General features: G+C 41.5%; 1 protein-coding gene across 1 annotated transcript in view; it reads right to left on the bottom strand.

Moving 5' to 3' along the window:
- Positions 1-13,516, bottom strand: part of MRTFB (myocardin related transcription factor B) — a 314,132-nt gene that overhangs the window by 208,101 nt on the left and 92,515 nt on the right. The window contains exon 2 of the mRNA XM_069210422.1: positions 4,609-4,674. Coding sequence (XP_069066523.1) covers positions 4,609-4,674 — 66 coding nt within the window. The remainder of the gene's footprint in view (positions 1-4,608; positions 4,675-13,516) is intronic.

The raw sequence follows: 13,516 nt of genomic DNA, 5'->3' as shown, positions 1-13,516 counted from the left end.
TAAGGAGTGCTGTAAAATTCTTCTCTCACCTCTCGTTAGAAGGTCCTGCCCTTTTGAAAAAATAAACAGGCTTTTTCTAATCAAAGTGTTAGACGATCAAGAACGATACCTAGCAAGGCTAGTATGAGACTACTAAGATGGGAATGGCCAACACCATCCTTGATTTTGTGAAATATTCTTCAAAGCAGATGAGGTGGTGGAAGGAGAAGGCGTATGGAAATATTCCCAATCAGTCCATCAAAAGCTTAGGCCATGAAACAATGTAAAGGTTTTGCTAACCAGGACTTGCTCAACACAGTTCCAATTGAGGGAAGAGCTGAAAAGTCACCAAGAACAGGGGGTTGCAGGAATACAATGAAAGTCATCATTATGAACCTCGAATCTGACATCCTGAGAATTTTAAATCACGTTTGGTGTACATCTTCTTCTAACACTTCTGCATCTGCCTGAGCACTTGAAGCTCCATAACTGGTGAAGATTTTGATTCAGGAGCTGCGGAGTGAGCGAGTATATCCTCATTTCACTGCTTGTTAGAGCTTGAAGTGCTTTTAACAGCTTGGAGAGGCACTTCCTTGTTGAATGCATGTTCTGGGGCACTTTGCCTCTGTTTCTTATGTGAAGGTGACTGGAAGTAGGACTGTATGTATCGTTCATAGGATTAGATGGATCTGCTCGATGGACCAGAAATGTATCAGCAACTGATGTGGGAACCTAGGGAATAAAGTCTGTAAAATGTGTGTAAATGTTTGATTGTGTATGAGATACATTCACTAAGGATCCTCTTGCTGCTAAGGTAGATATACGAAAACATTAATAGGAAAGAAGCAAATTTGTTAAAATAAGGGATGGTAATTCAAACACGTTTTCTTCTGGAACTAAAAGTTAATACACATTCCTGTCCAGGAACTTTATACATTCTTTATACTTAATGTCCCAACTCTCACAGAATTTCCTGGGTGCCCAATACAGTACAGGTCTGCAATATTTTCGTTACGTACATTCGGTGTTATTTTATTCTTTAAAATGGACGGCTATTCAAATATGGGATATAAATGCAAAACACTATGAAAAAGTAAAATATTCCAGTCTCTACCTGCACTCGCGGCAGGTGCAATATGGTGTGCGTATATTATTCATCAAAAATCAGTGTAGCATTTCCCACCTAAAATTCTGAACTGCAGTTATTGATTTTCTAGCTAAAGTTTCTGTGGAACTGTTATAGAGACTGAAAAGCAGAAAGTCCTTTGTTGCCAGCAAAGTGTATATATTCTATGTCTATGTTTACACACACGGCACAGGAAGAGTTTTTTGGGAAGACCATGTTGTAGTAGTTTGAAAACAGTGATGCCATAAGAGGAAGTAAGGACTTAAGGGAAGAAACACACCACAGCTGGCTCAGGCTCCTGTGCGGTTTTGCAGCAGATGTTTCCACACAGGAGACAGTCTAATGACTTAAGTTGCGAGCATTTTTTCTTTCTACTTGGGATATGTAATTCAAGCTGAAACAATGCTACCCGTCTAAGCAGAAACATGTAGGAAAAGCGAGCCAATAGGCCGCCTGTCTGTCATTTTATTTTTGGCAGGGGGCAGAGAGAGCAATATTAAAGTGATGTTTTCTGCCAGCACGGGTACTGGGATGTTAACAGCCACCTATGATAGATTATTTCAGACATCTGGTAACTTTTCTTATTGCAACTGAATTCTAATGTCAAAGGAAATATGAGCCAGATACACAATTTACTGGTCACAAAATACTAGTTGCAATTTACAGCCAGTAGATGTGGCGCCAGTAAAGAATCTTAAGAACGGACCTATGTACTAATGAGTCTGGTCTTACAATACCGAATACTACTTGGTCGCAATCTGACCTACTTCATCAATATTAGTTAGGTCACAAACTGAGAGTCACTAGATTGAAGGCCATCACAGGGGTGGAAGCCTCATATGGTCACCAGCCCACAGTGTCTCTGAATCAGTTTCAGTAAAGTATTTTTTTATGCAGCCCATTTTCCTTAAAGGAAACCAGAATACTTTTAAAAAGAAACGTTTACACTTTTTTTTGCTTTGTTTGAGACTTTGCAGACCTACTTCCAGATGTACAAAGCATTTTTTTCGAGTTGTAAACTCTCCAATCCGTAGTATTACACATTTCTTAAAAAAATTACACAGAACATACTGTTGGAATATACTCATTCTATTGAATATATAATATCTGTGATGTTGTTCACAATGAGCATTAAACTCTTTGTAAATGTATATCCTGTAGAATTGATTTCTGAACAAAAAACTAATTCAGCTGTAAAACATTTAGAAATAATTCATGCTTTTAAAGGTTGTATGTATTAGGTATTGTGAATAGAGTCTGTATCCACACAAATGTTGGTACAACAGTAAGTCACCCACAACTTCTTTCTCAGAAAGAACATTCCAACAGAAAGTTATAATGAAGTTAAAATGAAAAAATAATTCTATTAAAGATTGGCATTAGTATGTACTGTGCATTAAATGCTCACTTTTACAAAACTAAGGGCCTGACTTAAGTATTTGTGGATGGAGTACAGTTCATCAGGGTGGCAGAGGACATTACCATCTGCCAAATTTAGTTTTGACCACTCGTCCAGTGGCCTTCTCTGTACATTGAAAGTAAACACTGACATAGAGGTTCCTTTCAATGTACGAAAAGTTTGGTGGACAGCTGCCAGCGATATTAGTGGCAGTTCACCAAACTTTTCAGATCTTTTTGTCTTTCAGAAACATATTCTAAAACCTGAGTGTTGTCATCATTTTAAATATACAGTAGTTTTTATAAAAACAAAGAGCTTTCAGTAAAAAAGTCTATGGTACAATCTGTAAGGATTATGTTCTTCTTGGAAACAAAAGCATCTGCATAATGCATTCCCCTACATATTTCTTCCAGTTTCAGGCATGAATTTTTTTAAAGGCACATGATAAAATTCTTACAGTTGAGAAACTTGTCCAAAGCCTATATACCCCAAAACACTAGACAACAGACCATGTTACATTTATCTGAATGGAGGAAACCTGTAGTTGGTGCTCTAGCACCCACAATAACCAAAAGGTCTGATTGAAGGAAGAGATTGTGTTCTATAGACTAAGTGGAAATTGTAATGTAAATTAACATCCTACAGAGAATTACAGGACTTCCATAACCAGTAATCGCCTAAACAAAATGACAGCTACAGGTTCCTACAAGCATGTGGCATAGGAACTTCCAATACAGGCATTTTAGAGCAGATTAGCAAGTAGTTACAGTATGTTAATTTTACAAAATAGTTAGCACTATATATGATGGATATCTAATTATAGGGTATTTTATACTACAGAATGAAGGAACCAAACACCTATGGCATTTTCAGCAGCAAAAAGCAACTAGGAGAGTACTCAGCGGCTTAGATATTGATGAATGCCCTGAGAAAGATGGCTTTTATCATAGTGGGCCGCAAAGCACATGAAGCAATGCCATGTTAAATGCTGGTAGTAAGCAGGCAGTGTTAACCATTAAATAAAATGTATGAAATATGCCTAATCCTAACACCAGAAATGGATGAGAAATTAAAACACAGTACTGTGGCCAGTGAAGAGCAAAGTATTGCGCAATCTCGATGATGTATATTAGTACAGAAGGACGTCATGGTCATTGGCAATGTGTGATATTACTCATGTTATTAAGCTGCCTTAGCTTTTATGTAACTCTGAAAATAAAGTTTAGAAAATATGATACTGTGCTGCAACAGCTTACGCGAGTATGTGTTCAGTGTCTATTACTGTACACATGATTTAGATGTTAAACATGTACCATCACAAATGTCAAATTAATTTAATTAAATGAATATTAATTCCAATGGGGTATTATTTTAATTCCCTGCCCACCTTGTGTTTTTAAGGGAGTGTGTACAGTAACTGTGTTTGTCCAAGTACGGGGCTCGAATTACTCCAACCCGTGCTGGATTATAATTACATTTTTTTGTAGTTTCTGGGGTGGTGGTTAACTTCAGAAGTGTAGTTTCTGAACTGCAGTGCTCTTACTGTTCATTCGGTGTGTCTTTTATATTAGGAAGTCCCGCCCAAATCTCTCCTTGAATTTCCGTAAACCACACCTATTTTTGAATAGTTATTTCCCAATTACCCATCACTCCCCGGTCCCTCACATATAAGTGACTGGATAACTCCACCACTGTGGCAGAGATGTCAATACAGAAAAGAAAGGGGGAGTGGAGGAGGAAATCCCTGGCCGTACGTTTGTGAATTACGTTTTGTGGTACATAGAACTTTTATGTAATATAAAATGCAGTTGGTGAATCGGACCTGACAACTCGCGGTGAATACTGAAGTCTTTTCACAATACGCACATTAAAATATATTTATTATGAGCAAGGTTTTCTCCTTCTTCTTTTCCTCATAGTCCTCTCTAACATAGGATCGATGTAAATACTAAACAAACACACAGACTGCAGATCCATATCTAACAAGAATTAAAAAGTATTTTTTTTCAAAAGAGACTGCCTCCACAGACTTTTTACACCATGACATATAATATAAAAACAGCGAGCTGGCAGCAGATGCCATTCTACATATAAATAGTCTTACGTGGCATGATGCCCTGGTCCACCAGCTGTTCTCTGGTCCGTCTTTGCTGCAGTCTCAGCTGCAGAACTGTGGAAAAATAGAACAACCATTTAGTTTGCGGAAATTGGATTTTTGAGCAGGCAAAGCTAAAGATTCTAGCATCAAAATGGCCTATTAAGCATCCTTAACATTTTAAGCATGGGTAACACCCCAAACGTCACGGATATGCCATTCATGCGAGTCTACCGTAAACACAACGTGGTTTCTGATAGAAAGCACACTGGAGCACCAAAAATAATTGCTATTTGTTCCATTATAATTATAGTGCAAGTGGTATTTACTATGCGATGCAATACAAAAATAAATGTCAAAAACACATTTAAATGCACATCTTATGCAACACATTTTTAGAGGAAAATAAACTTCTGCAAATTCTCAACACATTTTACCTTGAATGTTATGGCGCTTTCAAAGGCAGCAATTTGTTGGCTATCTTGGCTTAAATTAGCCCAAGAGCACATACATATAACGCACAACTTTATATGCCAGCAAGCATTCGTACATTCACATAAACATCTAATATGCATAATTTGGATGGAGTAGGTTATGCCAGTGGTGTGTTACTGTATGATGCATAAACCATGATCGAAATGCAGACCCAATAGTAATTACAAGAGGTTAGTATTATCTTCATTAGTGCCCCAAGTAATTATGGAAAGACTTCCAATCAACTTGACATGTACAAGAAGACTAACTGCCACCCCGGAGGCTAGCGTACAGTAACCATGAATCAGTGTGTTCAGTGTGTTAATGTGGTTATTTATAAGCGATTTCCACATCATCTACTTCCTCCACACTCTGGTCCTAGGAACAGGCTAAATAGCACTTTAATGGAAAGATTCTATTGTCACAAGCAGAACAGCAGCAGAGACCAAAGACGACATCAAGTTATTGTTCTTCAGCCAGGGCACACTTTACCACTTTTCTAAATCACACCCACACACCATCCCAAGGAAACCACTTGTGAGGCTGCATGTGGTATTCCCTGTTATAAACAGACAACCTCCACTACTACGTCACTTCAGAAAGTGCTAGTGTTCCTCCGAAAGGTACCCCCAGCCGAATACAAGGCAGTGGTAAGGCAGGATAGCACCAACCAAATGTCAGTTGCTCTGCCACATGCCCTGCAAGCGGCCCACAAATCCCTGCCATGTCAGAATCAGGTGAGCATTATGCGCCCAATTTTAACTTGTCCTGGGGAGCTAGAAAAGCATGCAATGGCCCCTATTACCCCTTCACCTCAGGTCACCTTCTGTCTTTTGTGACCTTCAATGTGCTTGCACCTCCATGTTGCTGTCTGCAATCAACACTGCCAACCCTAACTTGTGAACTGGCGGCCCTGTTATCAAGAACTGATGCTGCTGGCAGGGGGTTCAGAGTGCTGGTGGTGATGAGGACTGGATGGAAGTGGTGACTTCAACTAGGTTTAAATGAGGCTAATTGTGTTTTGGCAGAGCTCGTTGAGATCCCACAACCTCTGGAACCACCAGCATATTGTCATAGTCACATTCTTGAAGTTGGTAACCAATCATTTCATGAAATCTTTCCATGTGAAGAGCTGGCCAATATTGATCTTGTCCTAGACTGTCCAAAATAGTTGTAGACACAGATATTGTACTATGTTGAAACAAATGAAGGATCAGTACTTTAAATTGTGCTCCAAGGGCATTCAGTTACTACAAATGATTTACCATTAGTTAAACTTAGCTAAGTGGGCCTAGAGAAATAAATCAATTATGGAATGTTGAGCACTTAAAGTTGACCAATTTATTTACCTACTGTAGGAAGTTGGTTCTGTATATACTATTTCAAAGTAAGAAATAGTGTGCACAGAGTCCATGGGTTCCCCTTATAGGGAAGATAGTGGCAAAAAGAGATAATTCTAATGCTCTATTTTGTGGTAGAGTGGTCGAGCAGTAGGCTTATCAGAGGGTAGTGTTAAGCATTTGTTGTACACACACAGGCAATAAATGAGGAACACACACTCAAAGACAATTCCAGGCCAATAGGTTTTTATATAGAAAAATATATTTTCTTAGTTTATTTTAAGAACCACAGGTTCAAGATTTATAAACAATAATTTAAATGAAATGTATTTCACTCAGGTATTCTAGGAACACAGTGCAAAAATCAACAGTTCCTGGGGGAGGTAAGTAAATGTTAAGTTCACAGGTAAGTAAAACACTTACAGGGTTCAAAGTTGGGTCCAAGGTAGCCTACCGTTGGGGGTTCGAGGCAACCCCAAAGTTACCACACCAGCAGCTCAGGGCCGGTCAGGTGCAGAGGTCACAATGGTGCCCAAAACACATAGGCTTCAATGGAAATAGGGGTGCCCCGGTTCCAGTCTGCCAACAGGTAAGTACCCGCGACTTCGGAGGGCAGACCAGGGGGGTTTTGTAGGGCACCGGGGGGGACACAAGCAGGCACAGAAAGTACACCCTCAGCGGCACAGGGGCGGCCGGGTGGAGAGTGCAAACAGGCGTCGGGTTTTCAATAGGAATTAATGGGGAGACCCGGGGGTCTCTTCAACGATGCAGGCAGGCACAGCGGGGGGGTCCTCGGGGTAGCCACCACCTGGGATAGGCAGAGGGTCGCCTGGGGGTCGCTCCTGCACTGGAGATCTGTTCCTTCAGATCCTGGGGGCTGCAGGTGTAGTGGCGTTTCCAGGCGCCAGTTTCCTTGAAGCAGGCAGTTGCGGTCAGGGGGAGCCTCTGGATTTCCTCTGTAGGCGTCGCTGTGGGGGCTCAGGGGGGGGTCAACTCTGGCTACTCACAGGCTCGCAGTCGCTGGGGAGTCCTCCCTGTAGTGTTAGTTTTCCGCAGGTCGAGCCGGGGGCATCGGGTGCAGAGTGGAAAGTCTCACGCATCCGGCAAGAAACGTGTGGTCTTTAAAAGTTGCTTCTTTGTTTCCAAAAGTTGCAGTTTCTTGAACAGTTCCGCTGTTCTTGGGAGCTTCTTGGTCCTTTGGATGCAGGGTAGTCCTCTGAGGCTTCAGAGGTCGCTGGACCCTGTTGGATGTGTTGCTGTTGCAGTTTTCTTCAAAGTAGGGGGACAGGCCGGTGGGGCTGGGGCCAAATCAGTTGTCGTCTTCGTCTTCACTGCAGGACTTCAGGAGCAGTCCTTCTTCTTCTTCAGGTTGCAGGAGTCCATCTTCCTGGGTTCTGGGAGCCCCTAAATACTCAATTTAGGGGTGTGTTTAGGTCTGGGAGGGCAGTAGCCAATGGCTACTGGCCCTGAGGGTGGCTACACCCTCTTTGTGCCTCCTCCCTGTGGGAAGGGGGGCACATCCCTAATCCTATTGAGGGAATCCTCCATCTGCAAGATGAAGGATTTCTAAAAGTAAGAGTCACCTCAGCTCAGGACACCTTAGGGGCTGTCCTGACTGGGGGGGTGACTCCTCCTTGTTTTTCTAATTATCTCCTCCAGCCTTGCTGCCAAAAGTGGGGGCAGTGGTCGGAGGGGCGGGCATTTCCACTAGCTGGGATGCCCTCTGGCGTTGTAACAAAGGGGTTGAGCCTTTGAGGCTCACCGCCAGGTGTTACAGTTCCTGCAGGGGGAGGTGAGAAGCACATCCACCCAGTACAGGCTTTGTTCCTGGCCACAGAGTGACAAAGGCACTCTCCCCATGTGGCCAGTATCATGTCTGGTGTGTGGCAGGCAGGCAAAAACTAGTCAGCCCACACTGGAAGTCGGGTATGTTTTCAGGGGGCATCTCTAAGATGCCCTCTGAGTGTATTTCACAATAAAGTGCACACTGGCATTAGTGTGCATTTATTGTGCTGAGAAGTTTGATACCAAATGTCCCAGTTTTCAGTGTAGCCATTATGGTGCTGTGGAGTTCGTGTTTGACAGACTCCCAGACCACATACTCTTACGGCTACCCTGCACTTACAATGTCTAATGTTTTGCTTAGACACTGTAGGGGCATAGTGCTCATGCACCTATGCCCTCACCTGTGGTATAGTGCACCCTGCCTTAGGGCTTTAAGGCCTGCTAGAGGGGTGACTTATCTATGCCATAGGCAGTGTGAGGTTGGCATGGCACTCTGAGGGGAGTGCCATGTCGACTTAGTCATTTTCTCCCCACCAGCACACACAAGCTGGCAAGCAGTGTGTATGTGCTGAGTGAGGCGTCCCCAGGGTGGCATAAGACATGCTGCAGCCCTTAGAGACCTTCCCTGGCATCAGGGCCCTTGGTACCAGGGGTTCCAGTTACAAGGGACTTGCCTGGGTGCCAGGGTTGTGCCAGTTATGGAGACAAAGGTACAGTTTAGGGAAAGAACACTGGTGCGGGGGCCTGGTTAGCAGGGTCCCAGCACACTTTCAAATCATAACTTGGCATCAGCAAAGGCAAAAAGTCAGGGGGTAACCATGTCAAGAAGGCATTTCCTTACACCTACCAACTCTAAAATGACCATGATCTACTATTTCTCTTACAGTGTTGACACAACAACTCGACAGTAGACAATCTAACAAAAACGAGTGTTTAAAACTCTGAATGAAGAATTCTAATGTCATAAAACCAGTCAGAACAGAGTTTGTCCTTTTAATCAGGGTGTACGACCGTGTGGGTCGATTGGCATTTTTTAGGCATGTATATCAATTGGAATTGTTGTAATTTACACATTTGTAATTTAAATTGCAATTGAATATTGTTATTTATACGTGTTTTGATCCAAAACACAAAACGCAACTAGGAAAATCTTGTTAGCTGAAAAGAGGAACTGAATAAGAAGTACACCTGTCTGGACTTACTTGAAACATGTTTCCTACCATGACAGGAAGAAATGCGCAGATTTGAAAGATTCAGTAATGTCACCATATTAGCTTTGTAAATAAATAAAAATAAATTCGAAAAGCAAAATGATGATTCTGTTCTACTTTCTACAATTTATCAAAAATCAAGACTTTATTGTTACTTTTCATGTTTTTAAAGCAAAAGATAACACATATTTGACAGAAAAAGAAACGATAATGCTTTCCTCACCTAACTACTCTAGGAAACCCAAAGAAAAAGGAGAATAGCACTAAAGGTACTAAAAAAAAGTAAAAGAAGAAAGGAGTGGGCTGAGAATGCTCAAAAACATTTTAGGGGGAAAGCAAAAGAAAGCAAGGTGTGCGCCATGAACATCAACTGCAGAATATTAAAAGAACACATTATTGGGGACAAAATATAAAAAAATAGCAAAGGAAAGTCTAGATTTTCTATACCTATAGCCAGACATTAGATATGTACACATATATACAGTATATATATATATATATATATATATATATATATATATATATATATATATACACATATATACACCTTGTGGCGGTCACCACTACATAGTTATAGATAGGACCTAGTTTATAAAGAAAAAACAGAGGTGAGCCGGCTGGGACAGTTGGGGTCTTGAGGCTACCCCAGCAGTCCCATTGCAAACTGGATGCCCTGGCTGGAACAAGGACACCCAGGGACACATGGCCAGGCCCCAGGGAATGGGGCCCCTGAGGCCAAAATCAGCCAGGGGGAGGGAGGCCACACAGAACCTTTCCTCCATTGAATTTTGGTGGGCTCAAGAGAATGGGTTGCCCGGGGTCGAAATCCGCCTGGCGGGGGGGGTGGTTACATGTCCCCTCCTTCCCCACTGAATGGTGGTGGGCCCCAGGGCATGGGGTGGGGCCGCACAGCCCCCCCTGCGGACTCCCCATTTTTATAAATAATATAAGGCCTTCCCCCTTTTGCCAGGATAATGGACAGCTTACCAAAAGGCATTGCAGTGCATTTGCCGCCAATTTGGGTGGTTCATTCTTGATGCCGAGGGATATGAGGAGTTCTCCACAAAACAAAGAAGCACTTACATCATATGAATAAGAGGAAGGACTTTGGTTTGGTGGCGATGTACATCTTTGTAGTCTTGTTGGTCTCTCCATAGGAGGATTCATTTAATCATGGAATGTTGAAGATAGACGCATGAGTTACAATCACACTGCTAAATGCACACAAGGTCACTGGAGGCATTTTCTCATGGTCCACTATGCAGCTGTAGTGTAGAATACGTCCTGGACATTTACCCAAGGAGGCAGAAAGAACTTCACATCTGTAGATATTTTGTACAAAAGTGTCGACTCTTGTTGGATAAAAGAGCAAGTGAGGTTCCTCTGTGGCCGAGACACTCACACAGCTACTGACACGCCCACACAGAGACATACGTCTACTCACAGACATGCTTAGTCACTCATGCACCCACTCACAGGACTCATGTGCTCACTCAGAAACCCACTCAGACCCTCTTACACCTGCTAAAGGACCAAATCAGAACTTCACCCACCACTCACAGACCCACTCAGATACATACACACCAATTCGCAGACTCACTCAGACCCTCAAGCACCCACTCACAGACCCACTCAGACAATTATGCACCCAATCACAGACCGACTCAGAGACTCATGCGCCTACTCACAGACCCACTCAGAGACCCATGCACCCACCAACAGACCCACTTAGGTACTTAAGCACACATTCACAGACCCGTTCAGGGACTGATGCATGCAGGGTTGAGTGGTTGTAGGAGGCCCTGAGGCCAACCCTCGCCACTCGCGGGCAAAGGCTGAGCGTGGCACGGGTTGGGTAGTTACAACAGGTTGGCCGAAAGGCCTGGAACCCCTGTTGCTCATGGCAGAGGTGGTTGGATTAATGTATAGTAATTAAAAATACTTTATGTTAAAAAAAACATAGAAATTCACAGAAAATACCAAAGGTTACAGGGACGTTATAGTTAGGACATAGAATTAAAAAAAAAAACCATAGAAATTCACTTAATAAAAAACAAAGGTTAAATGGATGCTATAGTTAGATTCCGAATTTACTCGCACAAAACCATAGAAATTCAGTAGTGGTAGAGTTATTTCAAGTAACTATAACTCTTTTAGATTATTTTTTAGTGTGTCACCCACTTGTGTGTCCCCCGCCGTAAACATAAGCCAGCTGCCACTGAAAAAAACATGCATTTAATGAAAGCTCATAACACCGAATCAGCGTTTATATCTCAGCAAACAAATTATGAAATAATCCACAAAACAATTTTCAGTCTTTGAAGTTATGCCGCACAGGCTGAACCATGGAAGCCCGTGCAGCAAAATGGAACAAATGTAAAATGCATGAATAAATGTCAATGCGAAAATGTCTCTGAGCAAGGTATCAAGGCAGTTTCCAACGGGCAAAAATCCTCCACATTCAGCTTAACACGAAACGCAGGAACTACATTGGTGTAATAAAAATATCTTACCAGCCTAAACAAAACATTTACATGGGGAAAAGTGCCATTACAAATCCAGAATTAGAAGAAAGTACAAAATGGAGGAGTGGCTACGAAACAAAGGACTAAACACAAGCAAGCATGCCATGTACTGCAAGACACCGTATTCTATCTAAAAGGACTGTGGAGTTTTCAGCCTTAAAGAAAAACCCCATTGATTTTCTTTGAACATGAGTACTTAGTACAGCAAATGTAGTTTAAGGAAGTGATCCAGAATTTCTTGGTCGTGAATGAAGCGAGTGAGTCACGAGTCACCCCAGGCCTGGTGATAACCCGAAAGCTGATATATCAGTTTTATATACTTTCATTTGAACCTCTTCTTGCCTGAAAATAATGGGAACAGGGCACTGAAAACTGCTCATAGTTTATAAAATAGATACTTCTATTCTTGCAAAAATAATTCTGTCGGGGACGTCTCTCAATAGAAAGTAAATACGAAGAGCCTACGTTTTATGCTTCACATGCTGAGTTTTGCTGAAATTTGTTTCCTTCCAATTTTATTAAGGCAATAAAAATGGGGCACAGGAACCATGGAGACGACCTATGAAAAAACTTTCAATTTATGTGTTTTTGTTTATCTGCGCCTCGCTTAGAAATGTTTCCCTCTATCCCCACTGGATATAATTTTCATTGTGGTTGGCTTTTTGCAACGACTTTGCACGCTAAAAGATAATTACGCTCGATGGCAAAAAGCAGTGTGAAGCATAACCATTAAAAGCCTGTAATTGGGAACTGCAACTAGCACTAATGACTGGCAGATGAGAAGGTCAGGCGGTGGAATAATTGCGTGTCTCTTTCTGGAATGAAAGTCTAATTTTCTCTTATTTCAACGTGTACTAAATACTGTGGTGCTACTGAAACACCATTTTGGGTTTTGCATAAAAACAAATTATTGAAATGAAATCTCAACCCGCATTTTTAAAACTCCACACATACTTTCAGTTCAATTTATTAGTACACCACAAGTCTCCAGTCTTGCAAAAGTACATTTACTCACATATTTTATTTTGCTGAAATACTGGCATTTAAATAATCTAACTAATTATTATCTTCTACCAGTTAGGAGGCTAACATGGTAGCCATATTAACAGTGCCAAGAAATACTTCAATCTACATTGAAAAGTGAATAGAACTAAAACAAAATACGAGTCAACTTTCAGGACATCCAGATAATCATGTTTAAACACTATGAGCAGTTTTCAGTGCCCATGTTTAAAAACATGGTCTGTTTCCTTTAGAACAGACCATGATCTAACCGCTTAAGATGTACTGCTGCAAAGAAAATCACTTCATCTGATAATCAAAAGGTGGTCTCAAGTGTGGATTCTGGCTAATCTTTTTTAAATGAACTATTATAATATAACTGTTGAGTAGAGATGTATCTTCCTCTTCTCTTAAAACATCAAAGTCTTGAGCTGGTAGCAGAGCATGTATGTCTTCATTTTATGAAATTCTCTCAAATGCCTTATGGTTGCGAAATGAAACCCATACTACTTCAAAAGCCATTTTTTTAAGGAAGGATGTTCATTGACTAAGGATGAAACAATGCAAATTGAAGGGATGA

The sequence above is a fragment of the Pleurodeles waltl genome, chromosome 10, assembly GCF_031143425.1.
Source record: "Pleurodeles waltl isolate 20211129_DDA chromosome 10, aPleWal1.hap1.20221129, whole genome shotgun sequence".
Taxonomy (NCBI): Eukaryota; Metazoa; Chordata; class Amphibia; order Caudata; family Salamandridae; genus Pleurodeles; species Pleurodeles waltl.
This window is presented reverse-complemented; position numbering and strand designations above follow the sequence as displayed.